Source organism: Mesocricetus auratus, unplaced genomic scaffold (genome assembly GCF_017639785.1).
Source record: "Mesocricetus auratus isolate SY011 unplaced genomic scaffold, BCM_Maur_2.0 Super-Scaffold_100691, whole genome shotgun sequence".
Classification (NCBI taxonomy): Eukaryota; Metazoa; Chordata; class Mammalia; order Rodentia; family Cricetidae; genus Mesocricetus; species Mesocricetus auratus.
The window spans coordinates 51812567-51831278 of record NW_024429267.1 but is presented as its reverse complement, the minus strand read 5'-3'; the positions used below and the strand labels follow the sequence as shown (position 1 = coordinate 51831278).

Sequence of the window (18712 nt, the reverse complement as noted above, 5' to 3'; positions counted from 1 at the left end):
ACTGCAATTTTTTTAAGTTTTCATTGATTTGTCCTCCTCCCTCCACCCTCCCCATCACTGCAAAGCAGACCCTCCCAACAGTCTATGGTGGAGTTTGCAGTCCCGGATGAGGGAAACCGAGTCACAGCCAGCCCTCAATGTTTCATGTGTTCTAAAGAACAGAGGCAGAGGGAGGAGGAGCTCTGTGAGTTCCAGGCCAGCCAGGGATACATAGTGAGGGAGGGAGGGAAGAAGAGTTATCCTGTGAAATAAGACTTCATTATGATATTTTACACATGTGTATCAGGTACTTTTCTGATAGCAAATACCCCTGCTGACCTTAACTACCCCTTTTGAGCTCCTGCCCCCCATCCCCCAGCCCCTTTCTGTCTTAGCTGAGTATGTAGTACATACCCGTAATTCCAGCACTCAGCTAACTGAGGCAGGAGGATCACCAACTTAAAGGCGGCCTAGCCTGGGCTACATAATGAGAACTTGTCATATTAATAGTGACGAGAAGGGGACCAGGGAGATGGCTCAGCAGGTAAAGGTTCCAGCAGACAAGCCTGAAGATCTGAGTTCAATCCCCGGGAACCACACAGTGGAAGAGAACCAGCTCCCACAACTTGCTTTCTGATCTACATAGAGGGAGAGGAGAGGGAGGGAGAGATACTAAATGAACACACACACACACACACTTAATGAAAAACCAAAACCAAATCAAATCAAAGACAAAAATCCAAAACCAAACAAGCTGCATGTGGTGGCGGCGGCCCGTGCCTTTAATCCCGGCACTTGCAGGAGGCAGAAGCAAGCTCATTTCTGAGAGCTGGAGGGGATCAGATCCCCTGGACTGAAGTTAGGGATGATAGATGCTTGTGAGCCACCATGTGGGTGCTGAGAGCCAAACCCAAGTCCTCTGCAAAAGCAACACTCTCAGCCGCTGAGCTGTCTCTCAAAGTAGTCCAAACCCTCACTTTGCGGAAAAGAAAGCACTGGTAATCCCAGCAACTGGAAGGTAGATGCAGGAGATCAGAAGCCTAAGGCATCCTCCACTGTTCTGGACCACCCCAGGTAACAGGGGAAGCTCTGGTAAACAAGAAACTACATAAATATTATAATGGTCGATTGTTTATCTATTTGTTTATTTGTTTTTGAGGCAGGTCTCACTGTGTAACCCTGGTTGACCCCACTGGCCTTGAACTCACAGAGCTCTGACTGCCTTTGCCTCCCAATGGTAGATTTTTTTTGTTTGTTTGTTTTGTTTTTCAAGACAGGGTTTCTTTGTGGCTTTGGAGGCTGTCCTGGAACTCACTCTGTAGACCAGGCTGGCCTCGAACTCACAGAGATCTGCCTGCCTCTGCCTCCCGAGTGCTAGGATTAAAGGCGTGCGCCACCAACGCCCGGCTCCAATGGTAGATTTTTAAAAGCAATTCATTATTATTATTTGTGGTGATGGCGTTTGAGATTAAGCTCATGTCTCCCGCTTAATCTATCACTGAACTCTAGTCCCAGCTCTCATCTTTACTTTTTACATTTTCATTATGCTTATTTATTTGGTGGGACACACACACACACACACACACACACACACACACACACACATCACAGAGCTCATGGAGGTCACAGGACAACATGCAGAAGTCCATTCTACCAATTGAACTCAGGCCATCGGGCTGGCAGCATGCACCTTTACACCCTCTGAGCCATCTTGCCCGTGCCGACTTTTTTTTTTTTTGTAATGCAATCTCTTTGAATCACTTATTCTGGTCTCGAACTCACTCTCCAGCCCAGTAAGCTCTTGAACTTGCCATCCTCCTGATACTGCCTCCCCAGAAGCTGGGATTCAGGGCTGGTTTACCAGGCCTGGCTCATAATAGGCCCTTTTTGTTGTTGAGTCTCTTGAGATGTTTCTCTTACAGCCTAGGCTGACTTCACAACTGAAGATGACCTGAAGCTTACTTTTTAATTTATTTATTTTTATTTCATGTGTGTTGGTGTCCTGCCTGCATGACTGTGTGAGGATGTCAGATCCCCTGGAACTTGGAGCCACAGACAGCCATGAGCCTCCATGTGGATGCTGGGAATTGAACCAGGATTCACTAGATGAGCAACCAGTGCTCTTAATAGCTGAGCCATCTCTCCAGCTCCTACACTGAACTGTCAATCCTCCGGCCTGTATCTCCCAAACTGGAATTATAATCATGTGTCACCAGGACCAGTTTAATTGTATGGCTTTTGTTTCTGTTTTTGGTTTTTGCTGTTGTTTTTGTTTTGAGACAGGGTTTCTCTGTGGAACAGTCCTGGCTGTTCTGGAACTCACTTTGTGACCAAGCTGATTTTGAACTCACAGAGATCCATCTGCCTCTTCCTCCCAAGCACTGGGATTAAAGCCATGTGCCACCACCACTGTCCAGCTTTATTGTAAGGCTTTTATGTGGGTGTGACTATGGTGCATGTATGAATTCATGCGGCATATGCCTATGTATGTGAGCACATGCTCATGACTGTGTTTGTAAAGGTCAGAGGTCAATGTCCAGTGTCTTCCCCAATTGCTCTCCATCTTATCTTTTTAAACAGACTTTCTCACTGAACAGGAACTTGCTGATTTGGCCACAGAGGCTGCGGAGCAAGTCTGCTTTATCCCCAAAACACTGGGATTACAGGTGCACCTGGCACTCCTGCTCATGCCTAATCTTTCATATGGGTGCTAGCCAGGAATCTGAACTCAGGTCCAATTCTTGTACAGCAGGCACTTAACCCTCTGAGCCTTGTCTTCAGCAGCCTGAAGGATTGCAGTGTTAGCTTTGTTTTGTTTGTTTTTTAAGATTTACTTCTTTCCCTCCCTGCCTCTCTCTCCCTCTCTCCCTCTCTCCCTCCCTCCCTCCCTCCCTCTCTGTCTCTGTCTCTGTCTCTGTCTCTGTGTGTGTGTATGTGTGTGTGTGTGTGTGTGTGTGTGTGTGTGTGTGTTTTCTGGTGTCCACAGAAGCCAGAAGAGGTACCGAATCGCCTGGAGCTATAGATTGTGAGTCACCCAGCGTGGATTCTGGGAACAGAACCAAGGGCTGCAACTCAGCGGTACTGCATTCCCAGAAGATATAAAACCCTGGCTTCTATCTCTAGAGCCAAGAATAAAGCCACAAAAGTGACAACAAGAATATTGTATAAAAGCATAAACAAAGAAAAGAACCAACAGAAGGCCAGGGGCGGTAGCACTCACTTGCAATCCCCGTACTCAGGAGGCAGAGGCAGGAGGATAGCCAGCAGTTCAAGGCCAGGAGGATCTATGTGCTGTGTGTTCCAGGCTAGCCAGAGCGGAAAAGTAAGAGCCTGTCTCGACATAAGTAGGTAGGTAGACACATAGACACATAGACTTCACAGCATGCCTGTTTAAGGACTTGTTTTAAAAAAGTGCGGTTAATGGATAAGACCTAATACACATTGCTCTTTGATAATCTAATGAATTTTGACGTGAACAAATGACAGTTGACATACCCTCCTGCTAACTGTCTGCAGCTCTAGTCGGTTCTCGTGAGTCAACAAAGCCACCTTTCATCTTTGAGTCTGCATCTCCCTAATGAAGGGAGATCAAAGCTCTTTGGAAGTTTCCAGACCCAGGCATGGTTTCTTCAGCCAAAAATCTGTAATTTCTCATTGGACTGTCAATAGCAATATTGAGGATGGGCAATTGCGCTTGGAGCCTGCTATACCAAGAACAAATACCACTCTCAGAGATTATACAGGGCACATTCAGGCAAAAAAGTGGTGGTGGATATGTAGAGTTGAGGGTGTAAAGTCTCTCTCCAGCAAGGCTTCATGGTGAGACCCTGCCCCCCCCAAAAATCAAGGGGCTGAAAAGATGCTCAGTGGCTAAGAACACCCACCGCCCTTCCACAGGAGAGTTCAGTTCCAGGACCCATGGCAGTTCAGATCCCAAATACCCTCATAAAAATCCAGACGCACAGCGTGGGGCCATAGCCCATATGCCTTGGAGTTAAAGGCAGGAGGATCCCAGAGACCTTGCTGGCCAATCAGTCTAACCAATCTGGTGAGTTCCGGGTTAAGTGAAAGATTGTCTCAAAAGATAAAATGGAGATCTATAGAGGAAGGCACCCAATGGCCACCCTGGGCACACAGATGCATGTACCACGCATGCGCACAAACACCAGGGCCAAACAATAAATATAAATGAGCAAATATTTCAAAGCGGGCTGAGAGCCTGGAATGGTAGTGCATGCCTGTAACCCTGGAGGCAGAAACAAAGGGGTCATCAATTCCAGGCCAGAGTGGGCCTTGTATCAAATCTTAGCACAGAGGGGCTCAGGCAGCTCACCAAGAGGCTGTCTCAAAATAAGAAAGGATGGCTATGCGTGGAGTGGTGGCGCACGCCTTTAATCCCAGCACCCGGGAGGCAGAGGCAGGCGGATCTCTGTGAGTTTGAGACCAGCCTGGTCTACAGAGCGAGTTCCAGGACAGCCTCCAAAGTTACACAAAGAAAACTTGTATCAAAAAAAAAAAGGAAGAAAGAAAGGAAGAAAGGAAGGAAGAAAGGAAGAAAGGAAGGAAGAAAGGAAGAAAAACAAAGAAAGAAAAGGGTGGTTATATAGCTAAGTGGTGGAACTCGTGCCTGGCACACACAAGGCCCAGGACCCTAACCTAATGCCACCAAACAGACGGGGGGGGGAGAAAGAGGGAGGGAGGAAGGACTCATGTTTTCTAGTAATTCTGACCTCATGGAGAGCCTCTCCAACTCTCCAGTTTGAGTCCCAAGAGCCAGACTTCATTTCTTTTCCATCCGTTTAAATCTACACCTGCTGGAAGCAAAACTCATACCCACTCCTGCACTCAGAACCAAACTGACCAGAGCTGGCAACATGCAGGGCTAAGGCTAGCTAACTTGGTGCTTTCCCATTTCCATTTATTAGGAAATGCCCACCGTGTTAGAGGTGCTGGGATCCAATGTTGTGCAAACGCTCCCCGTGGGGTCCACTGTTGTGTGGGTGCTCCCCGTGGGGTCCACTGTTGTGTGGGTGCTCCCCGTGGGGTCCACTGTTGTATGGGTGCTCCCCGTGGGGTCCACTGTTGTGTGGGTGCTCCCCGTGGGGTCCACTGTTGTGTGGGTGCTCCCCGTGGGGTCCACTGTTGTGTGGGTGCTCCCCGTGGGGTCCACTGTTGTGTGGGTGCTCCCGTGGGGTCCACTGTTGTGTGGGTGCTCCCCGTGGGGTCCACTGTTGTGTGGGTGCTCCCCGTGGGGTCCACTGTTGTGTGGGTGCTCCCCGTGGGATCCACTGTTGTGTGGGTGCTCCCCGTGGGGTCCACTGTTGTGTGGGTGCTCCCTGTGGGGTCCACTGTTGTGTGGGTGCTCCCTGTGGGGTCCACTGTTGTGTGGGTGCTCCCTGTGGGGTCCACTGTTGTGTGGGTGCTCCCTGTGGGGTCCACTTTTGTGTGGGTGCTCCCTGTGAGGTCCACTTTTGTGTGGGTGCTCCCTGTGAGGTCCACTGTTGTGAGGGTGCTCCCTGTGGGGACCCCTTCTCCACAGCCTCTTCTCTCCCACTTCACATGGCGGTGCCATCTTGCCAAAGGCCCCTTTCTCAGCCACTCAAGCTGTTTGCTTCCCTGCGGAGGGGAGCAGGGGCTCCTGTATCCCAGGCTGGTCTGGGACTCATTATCCAGTCACAGATGACCGTCTGGTCTTCCTGCCTGCACATCCCAGGCACCGAGGTTACAGCCATTGGACACCACACACAACCACATTTGAACTTTAAAATCCTACCCTGATTTTTTTTTTTTTTTTGAGACAGGGTTTCTCTGTATTGCTTTGGAGGCTGTCCTGGCACTCACTCTGTAGACCAGGCTGGCCTTGAATTCACAGAGATCCGCCTGCCTCTGCCTCCCGAGTGCTGGGATTAAAGGCATGCGCCACCAACACCTGGCTTCCTACGCTGATTTTAAAGTATCCCACCTTGACACCGAGGACTCTGATGTAATTGCTTTGGGGGGTGCCTAGACACCAGGATTAAAGGTTAGCATGTAGCAGCTTGAGAATTCTAGGTCTGTTGTTCTATTTTTTTGTTCTTCTCGTTCCTTTTTTTAGGACAGTGTCTCACTGTGTCACCGAGCTATATACACCAGGATGGCCTACAATTCACAGAGATCTGCCTATCTGGGGACTAAAGGCATGGATCACTACTCCCAGTTAAACTTGCTTTTTGTTTTCATTTTGTTTTTTGAGATGGTCTCACAATTTGACTTTGGCTAACCTGGAACTTGATATGTAGACCAGGCTGACCTCAACTCAGAGACTAATCTGCCTCTGCCTCCAGAGTGCTTGGATTAAACCTATTATATTTTTAAATTAATTTTAAAACAAAACAAGCCGGATGGTGGTGGTGGTGGAGCACACATTTTAATCCCAGCACTCGGGAGGCAGAGGCAGACGGATCTCTGTGAGTTCCAGGCCAGCCAGGTCTACAGAACGAGTTCCAGGTCAGCCTCCAAAGCTACAGAGAAATCCTGTCTCAAAAAAACAAAATAATTTTAATCCAGGAATTAATTTAATCCAGCGTTTACCTTTAATCCCAACACTTATTTAGGCAGAGGCAGGCAGATCTCTGGAGTCGGAGGCCAACCTCATATATATAAAGTGAGTACTAGGCCAACCTGGTCTTTGGCACATGTCAGAACAGCCAGGGCTAAACATTGTGAGACCCTGTCTCAAAAAAATGGATTAAAATTATTTATTATCATTTTGCATGTCATCTATCATCATTACTTTGTGTGAGACAGTGGGCACCTAGACGGCAGAGCACGGTGTGTGTGTGTGTGGGGGGGTCCTTGATTTGTTTTGTGACAGAGTCTCATGTAACCCAGGATGTCCTCAGACTCACCGTGTAGGTAAAGACGACTTCAAACTGTGGTCCTCTGGCCTCCTCCTCCCTGGCGCTGGGTTACAGCACTCCCCAACATCACTGCTTCTGCAGCCACGGCATGAGCACCCCCAAGCTCATGGGCTTCAAACCACAAACACAAACCGACCACCGACAGAGATCCGCGAAGCCCTGGCAAGGACAGGAAAGGGGCAAATCTTGTCCCATGAGTTCATAAGGGACACAGCTCAAGTTTCTGCCCTGACCCTGTGCAGACAGATTTTCCGCCCTGAAATGCAAAGGTGTTTGTTTGAGAATAGGTGACAAGGTGGCCTCCCATTGTTTATGTGGCCAAGGATAACCTGGGATTTCAGCTCCCAGGCGCTGGGGACGGAACTCACGGCTTCATGGGTTCAATCTAGTCCTCTCTGTACCGACTGAACTACAAACCCCAGCCCTGTAGAGCAAATACTGTCAGGTCAAGGGCAGGAGACCCTAGAAGCTCCAGGATCGCTAAGAAATTCATGGACACCTGGATCTGTCCCTGTTATACGAATTTGGCAGACGCTGTTAGCGCAAGTGCAGGCACCGAGCCCAAATCTGAGTGAACTCAGAATCAACCCTTTAGCCTCTCTGGGCTCCACCCTTGAGTGACAGCTCTCCCTGCGCGGAGAGAGAATAGGTTACACCTCTACAGGCTGGGTCAGTCCTGCTTTGTCCTGGACAGTGCAGGGGCTTGGGGCTCGGGTCTCTCTGCGCGAAGACATTGGCCTGCACGTGGCGCGCTCAGAACCACGGTCCGGGAGCAGGCAGGGAGGTGGACTACACATCCCAACATTCCTCGGGCAGGGGTGGGGCGACTCCGCCGTCCGACCAGGCCACCAGTCTGGACCAGGCGTGCGCAGTGGTTCTTGGGAGCGGTGGGGCGGGTCCTCCCGGCTGTCAGCTGTGGCCCTAGGCGCTCAGACTGGGTGGCAGTGGCCATTGGCGGAGAGGAGGGCGGGGCGGGGTCGCCCGCAGCGGCTGCACTAGGCCGATCCTGTGGAGGTGAGCAGCTGGCCTGGGAGGCACTGCGCGAGCAGCAGTGATCCGGCTTGCTGCAACGGTCCGGCTGGGCCCTGGGAAGCAGTGTGCAGCAGCGATCCGGCTTGGCCATGGCAGCGGCGCCTCTGAAAGTGTGCATCGTGGGCTCGGGGAACTGGTGAGCAGCGGCGGGTGGGCGGCGCGGGCTCCGCCTCCAGGAAGCCCCGGTTCCGGGCCGGCCAGGGCTGCTCGCCCTCTGCTTCAGCATGGACACCAGGGCACCGCGGGCAGGCAGAGAGGCGGGCCTGCGATCGCATGTCCGGGTTGGGCACTGCGCGCCCAGAGGACACGCCGAGGCACCAGCGCGCGAGGTGCCCGGCACGGGTGGCAGCGCGCACCGCGTCTGCAGGCACCTGTCTGCGTCCTACTAACCGCGCTGCTATTGGCCACTTGCTCGCCATGCTCGTGGACTTAGCAAAACACCCTAAGGGTGTTTCCGTTCTCCCCGGCCGGTCACCCCGTGGAGACTCAGTCGTTCTTACTGTAGTTTTGGTATTGGGGAAACCGAGGCACAGAGGGCGAAAAGGGTTCTTACTATTACCAGGGGCAGGTGCTGTGCTTCAAGCCGCGGTTCTCACCTCCTCTAGGGACTGGTTCCCAATCATGCTAACGTGGTTTCGGGAAGGGGGTTCAAGTCCGCACTGGCCTCACTGCTGGGTCCTGCGTGTCCTGAAGGAAGGTGTTTGCAGAGCTTCTGTCTCCACTGGGCTGGATTTGACTTCACTTACAAAGCGCTTGATGATGGGAGGGCTTTCAAGCTAAGCTTGGCGATACTTAACACAGAAGTTGGGGTGTTGGTGACAAGGAGGTTGTACATAGTGTGGGTGTGCTCCAGACTTTTCCCGTGGCCCCGGAAGGGAGGTGGAATGTTTCCTGGCTCCTGTCCCGTTGTGTTTTCCTGTGGACTGACTCACGCCACAGCTCAGGCTTCTAGAAGAGGTACAGTGCAGGAGTCCTAGGGGCCATTTGGTTGGTCTTAGTCACACTTTTTTTTTTTTTTTTTTTGAGGCAGGGTTTCTCCGAGGCTTTTGGAGGCTGTCCTGGAACTAGCTCTTATAGACCAGGCTGGTTTCAAACTCACAGACATCCGCCTGCCTCTGCCTTCCGAATGCTGGGATTAAAGGTGTGCACCACCACTGCCTGGCCAAATTTTATTTAGTTTTTTGAGACAGGGTCTCTCTATGTAACCCTGGCTGTCCTACTACTCCCTATATAGAGAAATCTGGCTTCAAACTCACAAAAACCTACCTGCCTCTAGCTCTAAATCCTTTAACCCCAGCACTCGGGAGGCAGAGGCAGGCGGATCTCTGAGTTCAAGACCATCCTGGTCTACAGAGCGAGTTCCAAGACAGCCTCCAAAACAATACAGAGAAACCCTGTCTTGAAAAAAAAAAGTTGTCACCACCACACCTGTCTATTTCTATTTTTATTGTGTGTTTGTGAGTTCCTACAGTAGCTGGAGGACAGCTTCTGGGAGTTCTTTCTGGTAGATCTGGGGATGACACAGGCCATCAGGCAGGCACTGTCCCTGCTGTCCCACAAACACTTCCCCGTGGGCTTTGTGTCTCATTAAGTGGGATCCCGTATGTCCTCTTCCAAGCTCCACACAGACCTTCAGCTCAGCTTCACCCCTTACGATATCAAGGTCACTCACTGCAGAGAGATGCCAGCTGCCTTGCCGCCGGGCACATTTTGTTGTTGTTCTGAGACGGGGTCTCGCTTAGCCCAGGTTGGCCTTGTCCTAAATCAGGATGGCCTTGAACTCTTGCTCCTCCTACTTCCGCCCCCCTGGTGCTAGGCTCACCGACACCTCTCCATGTCAGTTCCCCCTTCTCTCCAATCCCACGGAGGACGGCTCTTTCTCCAGCTTGTGGGTTACAGGCAGGAGTGGCCCAGCTCTCACACACTCGAGTGAGCGGGAACAAGGATCATGAAGCGAACCTTTCTGTCCCCTCACGGAGGCTTGGCTGCCAGCCTGAAGCATCTTCATTCTGATGAACTTGGCTGTATTCTTGGTCTGATCCGGCTCCGGGAGCGAGGAGAACTTGGCCTGTGGCGTAGCAATTGAGAAATGTTCGGAAGGTTTGGGCTGGCTGCCTGCCTCCATCAATTACCGGATCAGACAGAAACAGCTGTTGGCTTCACGCCATTGCCCTGGGTACAGAGTCACTCCAGTCCTAGAGAGAGGATCCTCACTTCCCGAGAGCTTCCCAAGTAGAGGAACTAAAAACAGGAAGGGGCCAGAAGGGGGCAGAATGGTTCCTGTCTGCAATCCCTGAACATGAGAAGCTGAGGCAGGAAGACCACTACAATAGGAGGCTAACCTGGGCTACAGTGTAAGTTCTAGACCAGCCAGAATACAGGAATCTCAAATAAATAAATAAATAAACAAACAAACAAACAAAGGGGGTGAAGACGGTGTTCAGCTCTGAGACGGTACACATTCCAGTGTTTGTCCTGCTCTTTTCAGGAACGGGGACATGGTCTCTATTACTAAGCAACTCAGGTGTGAGATAAACAAGAGCTTAGAAGATGCAAAGATAGAAACTCTGAACTGGAGTCTGGCACAAGCCTAGATGTTACATTTTAAACAGTGCCCCCCTCCCCGTGCTTTTTTTTTAAAGGAAGGTTCTCATATAGCCCAGACTGGCCTTGAACTCAATACAAAGGATGACTTTGATCTTTTTAATTTTTAAATACATAATGTAGGGCTTTTATTTATATAACTTTTTAAAAAACGTTTGCCGGGCGTTGGTGGTGCATGCCTTTAATCCCAGCACTGGGAGGCAGAGACGGGTGGATCTCTGTGAGTTGGAGGCCAGCCTGGTCTACAAATCGAGTTCCAGGACAGCTTCCAAGACAATACAGAGAAACCCTGCCTCGAAAAACCAAAAAAAAAAATTTTTTTTATTATTTTGTGGGGGTGTTTGGCCAGCATGTACGTATGTGTGCCTGGTGCCCTGGAGGCCAGAAGTTGACATCAGATCCTCTGGAACCAGAGTTACAGACAGTTATGAGCCACCATGTGGATGCTGGGAATTGAATCCAGGTCCTCTGGAAGAGCAATGTTTTTAACCTGAGTCATTGCTCCAGCCCTGACTTTGAACATCTGATCCTCCTGCCTCTAGCGTACCCAGTGCTAAGATTTCAGGCAAGCCACACACTATGTAGACCAGGCTGAACTTGAACTCCGAGCTCTGCCTGCCTGCCTTCCTGCCTCCCCGGTGCTGACACCCCAGTGCAGGATCATTCCTTAGAAGGGGCAGGTTTTTCCTGGGAAAGGACTTTAGCCTTTTGGTCATTGTCAAACAGGAGCTGAACCTTCCTTCCGCCTCTGGTCCTCACCACAGGAATGTTAAGTGTTGCTTAAGCAACCTTTCCTCCAGGGATGGGAGTGTTTATATACATGGAGGTGGCAGTCACTTACAGACAGATGTAGTGATAACCCTCAAGCCTCCTGGCTCCAGTGGCTGCGGAGGACCTAGCTGGGAGAGCAAAGTGGGCTAGGTTAGGCACTCTTGTCCTGGATTAAGGGCAGGGGGTGTGTGGTCTACTAAACTGGTGACTGACAGGCCAGAGGAGCCCTAAATATCCATGGAGCTGCCTGGTGCTGGGATACTGTCCATCTTGCCATAGCCCCGTGAAAACGCCAGAGAAATCGTGGGCAGATGAGATGTCTCCATGGGGCAAGGCGCTTGCCCCCAAGCCTGATGACCTGACTTGGATCTCTGCGTCCCACATGGTGGAAGGCGAGGGCAAACTCTCAAAAGTTGTTCTCTATTTCCACATCTGCACCGCGGTCCATCTGTCTGTCTGTTGTCTCTCCATTCCACTCCCTCTACACCCCCCTTACACACACACACACACACACACACACACACACACACACACACACACACACACACCCCTACACACACTCTCGCATACACATTAACTAAGCAAATATAATAAAACAGCATTAAGAATCATCTCCCAGAATAAGCCAGCTTCCCAGGGTCAGGGGTCCAGGGTTCCCCCTCCCCCCTCTCCCCTCCTCCCCTCCCCCAAGAAAGATCACTCAGGAATAGTGTAAAATTCAGACCTCGGGCACTGTGTTTTGGACACAGGTTCCGGTGCCACCCTCCCCCGTGTAGGGCAGTAGCCTGAGGAGCAGCTGGGGGCGGGGCAGCTCCCTGGATGTCTATCTCAGTCCCCTGCTTGGCAGCAGGCCTTAAGCAGACTGCATCTATAAAATCCTTATTTAGAATACCAAAGGTACCTGCTGTCTGAGATTGGGGTCGTAACTGCAGGAGACACAGAGAACGTGGTGTCCCGGCCCTCCATGTCAGCTGTTAGGGTCTTTTCTTGGTTCACTGTCCTTGACCAAGGCTGAAGTCAGAGTGGATCTAACCCAGTGTCAGCAGCCAACGGTGTCCTTCAGTTAGGTGCAGTGACTCATGCTTGTAACCCGACTGTACCAGACTTCCTTTCGGGCCACCACCAGCTCCCAAATCGTGACAAGGAGACCTATTAGTTTTGAATGCTGAGGCGCATTTCTGGCTAGCTCTTTTGACTTCAGCTTGCTTCTCTGTGTCTACCTTTTGCCTGGGGCTTCTTAACGTCTCTCTGAGCTTCTCCAACCTGCTCGCTGGTCTCTGCCTGGCTTCCGACCCAGGACGTCTCCCTCATCCTCTCCTCTTGTTCCTCTCTTGAGCCTAGATTTCTCCTTCTCCTTATTGTCTCTGCCTCCTAGCCCCGCCCATCCTTCTCCTGCGTTGAGCTCTGCATGAAACCAATTAGGTGGCTTGGGCAGGCAAGGTGAAATAGATACAGCACACCGTTACCTAATTAGACAGAAGTAACACACCTTTACACAGTTAAAGTCATATTCGGCAGCATGAACAAACATAGCACATCTTTGCCTCGTTAAAATAAATGTTCCACAACATCCAGCAATTGGGGAGGCTGAGGAGGGGGATCAACAAGGATTGGCGGCTAGACCCGTCTACACAGTGCACTCCAGGGTGAGCAAGACTAAAGTGTCACTCTGTTGCCCGGGATAGCCTTGAACGCAGATCTGCCTGTTTTGTTTTTGAAGCAATGTTCTGTGGTTGCCTAGCATCACCGTACAGCCCAGACTGGCTTCAAACCCTTGGCACTGTCCCTACCTAAATCTCAAGTGGCAGGGTTATATATCTTACTATTGTCTTCCCTCCAGAGTGAGGGGATTAAAGGTGTGCGCCACCACGCCCCAGGCTCCTCCTCCTCCTCTACATCTATTTTCTTCTTTACTTTTTGCCGTGTTAGGGAATAAGCTGAGGTTCTTGTGTGTGCTGGGCAAGTGTTCTGTGTTTTACCACTGTGTTATACTAGCAAGCATCAATTAGCACCACACGGGGAGCTTAGCATACAAGTGTTTCTTGCAGCTAGTGTCTGGGGTAAGGAACTGCCCCCCCTCTCCCCTGTTTAAGTACTGGCCTCCCCCCAAGCTTGAGAAATGCTGCCCCATGCGGTGAAGCAGCTTCTTCTCACTATCGGGTTGTTTCTACCTGGTTTTTTCCAGCACTAGAAGAAGGAAGCAGTTTGCTTCTGTGTGTACAGAAACGTCCTGAGCTGTAGACCTAACTGCCTTCATCTAAAATTAAAGGGAACCTCTCAACTCATGGGTTTTTTTTTATTTTTGTTTTCGTTTTTGTTTGGTTTTTCAAGACAGGGTTTCTCTGTGTAGCCTTGGGTGTCCTGTAGCTCGCTCTGTAGACCAGGCTGTACTTTGAAAGCCCTTTAACTGCCGAGTCACACAGGGTGTTGACAGTGGTTCTGCCTGGGTGGCCAGATGGGATTATTCATAATGCTTTGGCTTCTTTCAGGCATTGTTTTGAGGATTGAAGACTAGATGTTGGTTTTTTGTTTTTGTTTTTTTTTTTTTTCCGAGACAGGGTTTCTCTGTGTAGCTTTGGAGGTTGTTCTGGAACTCGCTCATGTAGATCAGGCTGGCCTCCAACTCACAGAGATCCACCTGCCTCTGCCTCCTGAGTACTGGGATTTTAAAGGCGTGAGCCAGTGTCGGCTAGAAGTTGTTTAATAGAAAACTCACCAGCATGCTTGGTTGCCTGGCGAACCACATAGCTCAGACAGGCCTGGGAGGGATGGGAGCTCTGGTCATGGACAGTGTGGCCACACGCTCAATCTCCCTGGACCCCTTTCCTTCTTGGTTAAAGGAGAGAGCAAGGGGCTAGGATTGGCTTTGCTGGTAAAAGTGTTAACCCTGCAAGCATGAGGACCTGAGTTATATTCCCAGAGCCCACTAGTAAACCAGAGCATGGTAGAACTTCATTTATTTACTTTTAAAAATTTAAATTGCATTAAAAATTTGTACCTTTGTTTTTATTTTATGTGTATGGTGTTGTGACAACTTGTATGTCTGTGTACAATATATATATATATATATATATATATATATATATATATATATATATATATGTGATCCAGGGGGCCAGATCCCTGGGGCTGGAGACACAGACAGTTGTGGGCTCCATGTGAGTACTGGGAATCGAACCCTGGTCTTCTGGAAGAGCAGTCAGGAGCCCTTATATTACATTTAAGGGAGGGGGCACACTCCACAATAGAGGTCAGAGAACAAACTTGTAGGAGTCTCTCCAACCACTGAGTGGGTCCTAGAGACAGAACTCTTGGCCGGCAGGCTTGCTGACTGGTGCCTTTACGCTGAGCCATCTGGTCTACCCGTCACCAATCCTTTACATGAAGAAACCTAAGTCAAAGCCCTTCCCATCAGATTCACACCCTGGGGCAGGAGCTCTTCTGAACTGCACTTTCCCACCATGATCTCAATTAGATAGATGGTCCTTACCTCCAACTGGGCAAGCCCAACCCACCCTTCATTCAGCACCTGCCTTGCAAGGGAAAGTGTTGGTGAGGTGTTGGAAACTTCATGATGCCTGGTAGACACCAGGCTGGCACACCCTGACTCCTAGCTGCCTTTCCCTGTCCCCTGTAGCCCAGGGTCTCTTCATGCTCCTTTAAGATGGGATGTCAGTCCACCCTTTAACTTCAAATGGCCTTGAACTCCAATCCTTCTGCCTCTGCCAAGTGCTAGGACTACAGGTGTGTGCCACCACACCTGGTTGAGGATGAAACCCAGGGCTTCGTACATTCTAGGCAAGCTGTCTAGCAACTGAACTGCAGCTCCGGCCCCCTTCTTATTTTTCTTATTTCAGTGCTAGGAACCAAGCACACAGTTTTGCACATTTTAAAATGTATTTTTAGTGTGTTTATGTGTAAGCGTGTGCTGGCACCGCGAGCACGCACGGGTGTGTCATGACACCCTGTGGAGGTCAGAGGACAGCTCTCAGGATTTGGTTTTCTCTCCCACTGTGGGTTGTGGAGATCAAACTCAAGTCATCGGGTTTGTGTGGCAGGTACTTTCACCTGGTGAGGCACGCCCCACCACGAGCCCCACCCTCTGAACGCCAAGATGCCAAGTTCTAGCCCGGACCTGTTTCCCAAGAGCCCTTTCCTGGGATCCCATTTGGCCCTGGCCTCAAGAAAACAATATTTAGAGAATGGAAGGTTTACTGAGTGAAAGGCTCCATCCATGTTAGCTACAGGGAAGTTTGTCACCGGGATGAGACTTTGCAGGGACTTTGGCACTTTCTGGTCACCCATGTTCCCACAGTTAGCTCCTCACTAATGCTCTGTGAGGTAGCCCAGTAAACCCACTGGTCATTGGTCCCCTGGTTGGGTTTGGAATCTGCTTTGGTTTGTCACTGGTGTGCTGTTGGTAGCAAGCAGCTGCTTCTAACCCCCCCCCCACTCCCACCCGGGAAAAAGTCCGCACAACAGCTGCCATACTGGGACGATACCATTGTCCATTCCCAGTGTCTAGGCTTCAGGAGGGCACAGACCTGACTTCCCATCCCTCCACCCCCTGCACACAGCTTGGGGTCTATGTCTGTATTACCAGGAAGCTTGTTCTACTTAAGACTAGGGCAAATAGGATTGAACAGGAAAGGGATTGTGGGAAACACATCAGGGCTTGAACTCATAAAGATTGAGACTTTATATAAAAAAATCCACCCATGTTCCCCTGACAGTGGAAATCATAAGAGAGCATCACAAATTCCCTGCAACTGAAGCTACAGACAATTGTGAGTCACCATTTGGGTGCTATAATTGAACCCTGTCCTCTGCAAGAGCAGCCTGTGCTCTTAACCACCAAGCCGTGTCTCCAGCCCTCATTTATTTGGTTGACAGGGAAGTTTTGTGTTGTTGTTTTGTTCAGTATTAGTTTGGGGTTGTTGTTAAGAAAAGGTCTCACATCTGGGTGGTGGCGCACGCCTTTAATCCCAGCAGAGGCAGGTGGATCTCTGACTTCGAGGCCAGCATGGTCTACGGAGTAAGTTCCAGGCCCCCAGGACTACACAGAGAAACCTTGCTTCGAAAAACCAGATAGATAGATAGATAGATAGATAGATAGATAGATAGATAGATCGGAAGAAGAAAAAGATGAAAAGGGTCTCATTGTATAGCCCCTGGCTGGACTAAATCTCACAAATGTCCTCCTGCCTCTGTCTCCCCCTTTTTTTTTTTAAAGAAGTCTCTTGTAGCCCAGGGTACCTCCAACTCCCTAGGTGGCCAAGGATGGCCTTCAAGGCCTGATTTCCCCCTAGCTCTGCCTCCCAGTGCTGGAATCACTAATTTCACAGCAGAGCACCACAGAGTTGATCGTGTGTGTGTGTGTGTGTGTGTGTGTGTGTGTGTGTGTGTGTGTGTTTTGAGGCCTTAGGTTTAATTGAGGTCCATCTGGAGCGTCCCCCAAGGCAAGGTCCACTGCCTGGGGTGTAGCTCAGTCCGTAGAGTGCCTGCCTACTTGTTGCAGGATTTCCCATGAGAACAACTGAGTCCCGCTCTGTGCCACTCACCTTGAGCTGCCTCGACGCAAGGCTTTTGCCTTCCAGTCCACTCCTTGTTCTCTTCCAAAGTGAGCTTACTTTTTTTTTGTTTGTTTGTTTGTTTTGCTCCTCCGTGGTCTCCTTACAGGGGATCAGCTGTTGCAAAAATCATTGGGAATAATGTAAAGAACCTGCAGAAGTTTGCCTCCACGGTCAAGATGTGGGTCTTTGAGGAGACCGTTAACGGGAGGAAGCTGACAGACATCATCAACAATGACCACGAGAACGTGAAATATCTCCCCGGACACAAGCTGCCAGAGAATGTGGTAAGACTTGGCGGGGCACCCGTGGTTCGCTCTCCAGGCTGTGATCCTCTGAGTGGCACCGGGGACTGGATGAGGCAAAGCCACCTCCCTTTCCCGTGTCTCCAGTGTCACCTGATGGGCTCCGCTTTCCTTGGATTCTGGTCGGTTTGTTCTTTGAGACAGGGCCTGTGTTTCTTCTGTGGAAACTGTCGTTACCGCCGTTAAGTATGTGCAGGTGTGCTCTGTGCCCGTGCGTTCAGAAGAGGGCACTGGAGCTGGAGTTACAGGAAGTTGTGCACTACCTGATGGCAGGTGCTGGGAACTGAACTCTGGTCCTCTTGGAAGAGTAGCAAGTTCTCTTAAACCACCTAGCTGTCTCTTCCACCCCCAGTACCCCCTCGTACAAGGACAGTAGCCACACTGGATTAGAGCCCTTCCCACTGACCGTTTCGTTGGTTAATTAACATTCTTTTGCGGTTTTAGGCCTGCCCCTCACCCCAAGACATGCATGCGTGATCCCAGATCATATGACACCTCCTAAATACGAACACTACAGCTTCAGGTCACGCTGAACAGAGAATGAAACCCAGGACCTCACTCCTGCTTACGGAGTTAGGAGGTGGAGAGAGTCTCCCAAGACCGTCTGGCTCCTTCCCCTCTGTGGGCGGGGTACCTGACTTCTTGTTCCGTTCCTTGAACCAGTCCCCAAGGGACTTGCTCCCTCCATCTGCCCCATGCCTGTAACTCTGGCTTTCTGCTTTTCTAGGGACCCAGACTACCTGCCATGGTGCTTTCCCTTTTTATTTTAAGGTGTGACCTCCCTAGGTTGCCCAGGCAGGGCTTGAACTCGAGATCCTCTTGCCTCACCCCCCCCCCTGAGATTACAAGTTGTACCCTGGGACCAGGCAGCTTACCACTGGGGAATATGAATCTGCCCGGCGGCTGTAAGAAGCAAGAGCCGGGCTGGAGAGACGGCTCAGCAGTTAAGAGCACTGGCTGTTCTTCCAGAGGTCCTGAGTTCAATTCCCAGCAACCACATGGTGGCTCACAGCCATCTGTAATGAGATCTGGTGCCCTCTTCTGGCCTGCAGGCATACACGCAGGCAGAACACTGCATACATAATAAATAAATCTTAAAAAGAAGCAAGAGCATGAATGTGGGAACCACCAAACATCAAGTAGACAGCCAGGTGCCCGTGCTGACCCCGCCCCCAATGTCGGAGGAGGAATGACCCACTCCAGGACTACACACATGCATGGCCCTCCCTCGACTCAGGCCCTCTCTCCTTCCAGGCCCTCTCTCCTTCCAGGCCCTCTCTCCTTCCAGGCCCTCTCTCCCCTCCAGGCCCTCTCTCCCCTCCAGGCCTTCTCTCCCCTCTAGGCTCTCTCCTGTCTCTGGCTTCTGTAACCACCTCAAGGCTCATTTTAAGCACCTGTCTCCTTGTGAGTGGAGAAGGAAGCACATACACAGGATGGCTGGCTTTTTTTTTTTCTGTGTATGTCCTGGAACTCGCTCTGTAGACCAGGCTGGCTTGGAACTCACAGAGATCCACCTGCCTCTGCCCCTGGAGTGCTGGGACTAAAGGCGTGC

At 50.6% G+C, this 18712-nt stretch overlaps 1 protein-coding gene across 1 annotated transcript in view; it reads left to right on the top strand.

Moving 5' to 3' along the window:
* Nucleotides 1-7820: 7820 nt before the first annotated feature.
* Gpd1l (glycerol-3-phosphate dehydrogenase 1 like) overlaps nt 7821-18712 on the top strand; it is a 35825-nt gene continuing 24933 nt past the window's right edge. The window contains exons 1-2 of the mRNA XM_005075035.4: nt 7821-8046; nt 16965-17142. Coding sequence (XP_005075092.1) covers nt 8000-8046; nt 16965-17142 — 225 coding nt within the window. The 5' untranslated portion in view covers nt 7821-7999. The remainder of the gene's footprint in view (nt 8047-16964; nt 17143-18712) is intronic.